Source organism: Oncorhynchus clarkii, chromosome 33 (genome assembly GCF_045791955.1).
Source record: "Oncorhynchus clarkii lewisi isolate Uvic-CL-2024 chromosome 33, UVic_Ocla_1.0, whole genome shotgun sequence".
Classification (NCBI taxonomy): Eukaryota; Metazoa; Chordata; class Actinopteri; order Salmoniformes; family Salmonidae; genus Oncorhynchus; species Oncorhynchus clarkii.
The window spans coordinates 39,114,784-39,120,871 of NC_092179.1; the positions used below are offsets into that span (position 1 = coordinate 39,114,784).

Here is a 6,088-nt window from a genome sequence, read left to right on the forward strand (position 1 = left end):
ACTAAATCAGAGGACCGCCCATGAGCTCAGTTAAGGTCGGGCATCCTGGGACAAGCCCTTTTCTGAAACTCCCGAATAAAACCCCCACTTTGAGATTTTCTCAACAGACCATGATTCCCTCAATTACGAGAGGACAAGGTTTTCAGACCAGCTTACCTCGATAACGAGAGGACCAAGTATTGAGTAGATGGCTGAATCTTTTAACCATACCACATGGTTAAACTCTTAGACTATTGATACCGACAGAATAAGAACAAGTCTTTGATATTAATTACTAGTCTGCAGCTAGGAATTCGGTATCATTGAACGCGATGAACGACAACCGCCGAAACATTCATTCTATAGCGACATGAATGAATGCCACTCTGAACTATCCATCCTAACCACGACAGAGAGAGAGAGAGAGAGAGAGAAAGCGGACAGACTCTCCAACAGAAACAATCTTTTCAACAGAGATCCCGACAACACACTGAGCGTAAATATATATATTGATTGCAATGGTTCCAGAATGAGTCAGCGTTCATGTGCAAAGGATTAGCATTTCAATTGACCGGCCGCGCAACCCCAATACACGTCAGATGACAACACGGGATCTGAAGTAAAGGTTCCTACAACACACTCATCTAAGGACACGATCAAATGAATGATCTGACCTTTACAGCTCCAGAACCACAATCTGAAATAATGTGACTCAGCGTAATTTAATTCATATCAGAGAAATCAACTGGATGCTTTCTACATCCATTATTAAAATGACTAAGAAATAAAAAATGACTCACATTTATTAAGACGAAGAGAATTAAGAAATAACAGCACTTCAGTAACATAGAATCCTAAGTGGAAACTGGATAAAAAACACATTTTTAAAACCAGACCCAAGACATGTGTTGTGTCTTGGCATCATTAAAACTGAAGACCTATTTATCAAATAACTCTTGGTAATTATTATTACGCGATTAAACTGATTAATCATGTAACTGCAATTATCTAGGAAGTCGGGGCACCAAGGAAAATACTCAGATTACAAAGTTATAATTTTCCTAATATATCTATTCAGATATTTTAATATCTGATCAATTAGTCTTCTGATTAATGACTTATTCTCTATTTTACCTCATGTTAGTCTCATTCCAAACGTCGTAAAGTCTTGGTTATCTGCACGAACCCAGTTTTCACTATGAGTCATCCATACATCAATTGTCTTAAATCATTTATTTACTAACTAAGTAATTCACAGAAATGCATAAATAAACAGTAGATTGTTACAAGGAAATGATAACGGAGTTTCCCTAGTGGGATAAACCGGCATCGCTGCTTGGTGTACAAAGGGGAAGTGGGGGTCGACTGAGATAAGACAACACACAGTTGATAATTATAACAATTGAAATGCTAATCCTTTGCACATGAACGCTCACTCATTCTGGAACCATTGCAATCAATATATATATTTACGCTCAGTGTGTTGTCGGGATCTCTGTTGAAAAGATTGTTTCTGTTGGAGAGTCTGTCCGCTTTCTCTCTCTCTCTCTCTCTCTCTCTCTCTCTCTCTCTCTCTCTGTCGTGGTTAGGATGGATATTTCAGAGTGACATTCATTCATGTCGTTATAGAATTAATGTTTTGGCGGTTGTCGTTCAAAGCGTTCAATGATACCGAATTCCTAGCTGCAGACTAGTAATTAATATCAAAGACTTGTTCTTATTCTGTCGGTATCAATAGTCTAAGAGTTTAACCATGTGGTATGGTTAAAAGATTCAGCCATCTACTCAATACTTGGCCCTCTTGTTATCGAGGTAAGCTGGTCTGCAAACCTTGTCCTCTCGTAATTGAGGGAATCATGGTCTGTTGAGAAATTCTCAAAGTGAGGTTTTTATTCGGGAGTTGCAGAAAAGGGCCTGTCCCCGGATGCCCGACCCTAACTGAGCTCATGGGTGGTCCTCTGATTTAGTTCAACTCAAAAGGGAATTGGAGTTTCCTTCATTAAACAGTCCAAGATCACATTACACAATTTTATAAACAGTATCATCCTCACTCATTCATCTTGTACAACATCTAGATGTAAACCTCATATCTGAGGCTATAATATAAACAGCGTTATGGTAATGTGGCCGTATTGTCTCCCATGAGTTTCACAAAATTGTACCAAACGGACCAGTTCATAGCTGGATTCTTAACCGATCTTTTATACCTTCTCTAGAACATAAATGTTGTTCAAGTTCTGTGAGGTGGAAGAAATTCCTTTGTTCTCTAGGAAAATTCACTCTGTCTCTATACTGTGGCCATGAGGAGATAATCTCCTCCAGGAATTTACGACCTCTCTCTGACCACAGCAGCCTGTGTGTAGGAGACAGGGAGAGGGAGATGGGGCTTGCTGTACCCAAAGAGGGCAACGTCATGACACATGTAACAGGATATATTTTCAGGAGAATTTATTCCCAGGATATAAATACAGAACATTTGATCCATTGAATGTGAACCATGATGTCAAATCACATAGTACTACATCACCACTGTTATAAGTACCAATGGAAAGTCATACAAAGTTGATAAATATTCACTACTATAAATAATTACATCACATTGCACTTAAATTTTAAATAAATATGTTAAATAATGTTTAAGTTAAATAAATAGCACCGTGAACAAGCATGGTGACCAGTAGGTGAGGAAGCTGTGAGACAGTTGTTAAGTTTACGTTGGGAAAGTGACTGTTTACACCTTTCTTCAGGTATCCACTTCTCCTGTTTTTGACTGCACTACAAGATTATATCATTCAATTCATGAAAACAGGCCAATTTCAGGTAATATATGAAATTATATGGATTCATTTACTTCTACCCGATGCCTTTTATGAAGGTGCTCGGTTGAGTTTTCATTTCAGCAGGTTCTGCGCTTGAAGTGGATACCGGTAGTGAAATGACATCACACTTTCCTAATGTATTACAGTCTGTAGTCTCTGTCTTCAATCAGTCAGTTGGTGGTTCTGTCTGGTCTCAGCTCTGTGTGACCTTCTCAGCTCTCTGATGGAGAATGGTCCCCAGATGGGAAGCTCTCTGGTAGACCTCTTTGAACTCGTTCACAGCCTTCCTCTGGACAACAGCATCGTTGGTCTAAACAGAAGTCACAACATACATTTAGAGAGACGTCATCATCTTGACCTGACCAGTGGAGTGTCCACTCTTGGAAGACGGCATTCAGACAACAATGGACTGTTAAAAAACGACACACAAGCACACATTTACTCTCTCTCTCTCTCTCTCTCTCTCTCTCTCACTCTCTCTCACTCTCTCTCCCACTCTCTCTCACTCTCTCTGTCACACACAATTCTTTTTTTATACGGACTCATCCCAAATGGTACCACATTCCCTATATAGTGCACTGCCTATAGGGCTCTGGTTAAAAGTAGTGCACTATATAGGGAATAGGATGCCATTTGGGATGTAAACAGAATTAGTGAATAACCTAGTTTAGTCTTTTGACCTTAATGTCTGCCAGATCCTGTATCTTCATCTTCAGTCTGTCCTGGTAGTAGTTCCTCTTCAGGTCCTCCACCTTCCCGCGGAGTCTGCTGAGGCCCTGCTTGACTTCCTCTGGATGGTTCTCCTTCAGCATGTTGGAGAAGATGTTTAGGTAGACATCCAGAGTGGCGTTCAGGAGCAGCCACTGTTCATGCTTCTAATGGAGAGAAGACCACAAAAGGGGAGAGGAGAGAGAGAGAGAGAGAGAGAGAGAGAGTGAGACGGGGGGGGGGGGTGGGGGGAGAGAGAGAGAGAGAGACAGAGAGAGAGAGAGAGACAGAGAGAGAGAAAGTGAGAGACAGAGAGAAAAACAGGGAGAATGGGGAGGACAGGGGGAAAGGCACACCATTAACAATGAGAACATCCTCGGTACATGTGACAGCAGACCTTGAGGTTGAATCTACAATAGCAGGGCCAGCAGTTTAGCAGACCTTGAATTTAATCTACAATAGCAGGGCCAGCAGGTTGACAGGGCCAGCAAGTTGAATCTACAATAGCAGTGCCAGCAGCTAAGCAGACATTGAATTTGATCTACAATAGCAGGGCCGGCAGGTTGAATCTACAATAGCAGGGCCAGCAAGTTGAATCTACAATAGCAGGGCCAGCAGGTTAAATCTAAAATAGAAGGGCCAGCAGGTTGAATCTACAATAGCATGGCCAGCAGGTAGAATCTACAATAGCAAGGCCAGCAGGTTGAATCTATAATCCCAGGGCCAGCAAGTTGAATCTAAAATTGCAGGGCCAGCAGGTAGAATCTACAATAGCAGGGCTAGCAGGTTGAATCTATAATCACAGGGCCAGCAGGTTAAATATACAACAGCAGGGCCAGCAGGTTGAATCTACAAGTAATGTTGGCTTTAAAATGAAAAAATCCAACTATCTACAGAGCTTTTTGAGTTCAGTAACATTTGTTGAAAAACTGAAATTAATATTAGATATTTACCTCAAACTTGACATCAAGCTCTCCCATGAGGATCCGGAAGACAGGTTCGCCGACCAATTTGGTGTCCAGCAGTTTCTAAATAAAACGTGTAAAAGTGATAAAATCCCAAGACGTCTATAAATTGACTGTACGTTTCTTGTTGGTCATGTGATGAAGGCCAGGAGAAGGGAACCTCTCAGTAGTACAGGACAGGACTGTCATAGTACCACATGCATTAGGCATTATAAGATATTTTGGCCTTGGTGGGTCGTGCCCTGAATGCTGATTGGCTGAAAGCTATGGTATATCAGACCCTACATCACAAAAAATGACTTATTTAACGTTCTAATTTACATTGGTAACCTCTTTATAAAAGCAAGAAGGAACCTCAGGGTTTGTGGTACATGGCCAAAGTACTGCACTATATCCTGAATAGGGTGCTGTTTGGGACACATCCATGACCACAGACCAGATAAATCAGTTTAAACAGGTTTAAGGCTTTCTATTGTAACTCACCAAAGGGTCTTCCAGGGCTTTGATGTCCTTCTCCATGTTTTCGGACACGAATCTGGCCCCAAGGTCAGCGCCAGAGTGGTGGGGGCGTCCCAGAACCACTACAGAGCAGAATCCCAACCATACTACCACCACCAGATCCAGGGCTGAATTCATATTATTATCCTGGCTCACGTGGCTCACGTTCTTTCAATCCACAGAACAAAAGCCCCGTAAAATATATCAAACTATGCCCTTGAGAAGTCTTTGAGAAATTCTTTGAGAGTCTTGAGAGTCTTTGAGAGTCCTTTTAGAGATAAGCTGTGGAGTTTCTGTTGACTGTACCTGTCTGTAGATGGAGTGTCAATGTGAGTCAGTAATGGTGGCCTGGTGTCTCTCTGGGGTTTATTTATATGTGAGACAGAGAGCTGTGCAGCAGCAGAGTCTGTTGGAGAGAATGACGATGGTTAGAGGTTACAGAGGTTTTGGGGTTTGTGGGTTCCTCTTCTCAGTAGGTTTCCTTTAAATCAGAGATGTTCTGCTCCTAAATGGGTGACTCTTCCCCAATACCCCCCCCCCCCCCCCACCCCCCCACCCCCCGCGCTACCTCTGATCAGGTCATTATCGAGGGATGTTTTGGAAGGGCCACTACGGGGGCGGGGGAGACGGGTGAGTCAGTTTGTTGAGTGACATGTGGAAATAAAGGTTGGTATCTAGAACCTAAAAGGGTGTTTCGGCTGACCTCATGGAGAAACCTGGAACTCAAAGGGTTCCAAAGAACCCGAAGAACCCTTTTGGAACCCTTTTTTCTAAGAGTGTAGATACTGTTGTCAGAGGTTGGTGATTAGGAGTATGACAATCTGCCTTCTCAGCTAATGCACTTGTCTTTTCCTGCTCCCGCTGGCTACTTTGTAGAGGGAAAATGTTGGTTGTTTTGTCACTTAGCTATCTTCATATGAATCCACTGATGATGTAAGTCTCTCTGGATAAGAGCGTCTGATAAATGACTGAAATTGAAAAAAAAAATGTGAAATGTCAGAATAATAGTAGAGAGAATGATTTATTTCAGCTTTTATTTCTTTCATCACATTGCCAGTGGGTCAGAAGTTTACATACACTCAATGAGTATTTGGTAGCATTGCCTTTAAATTGTTTAAC

General features: G+C 41.8%; 1 protein-coding gene across 1 annotated transcript; it reads right to left on the reverse strand.

Annotated features, from left to right (window-relative positions):
• Positions 1-2,991: 2,991 nt before the first annotated feature.
• LOC139392987 (interferon gamma 1-like) lies at positions 2,992-5,107 on the reverse strand. Its single transcript, XM_071141295.1, has 4 exons — positions 4,955-5,107; positions 4,460-4,534; positions 3,479-3,673; positions 2,992-3,108 (listed from the first exon to the last, which is right to left on the reverse strand). Exons 1-4 carry the CDS (start codon positions 5,105-5,107, stop codon positions 2,992-2,994), a joined length of 540 nt encoding a protein of 179 aa, XP_070997396.1.
• Between the last annotated feature and the right edge of the window lie 981 nt (positions 5,108-6,088).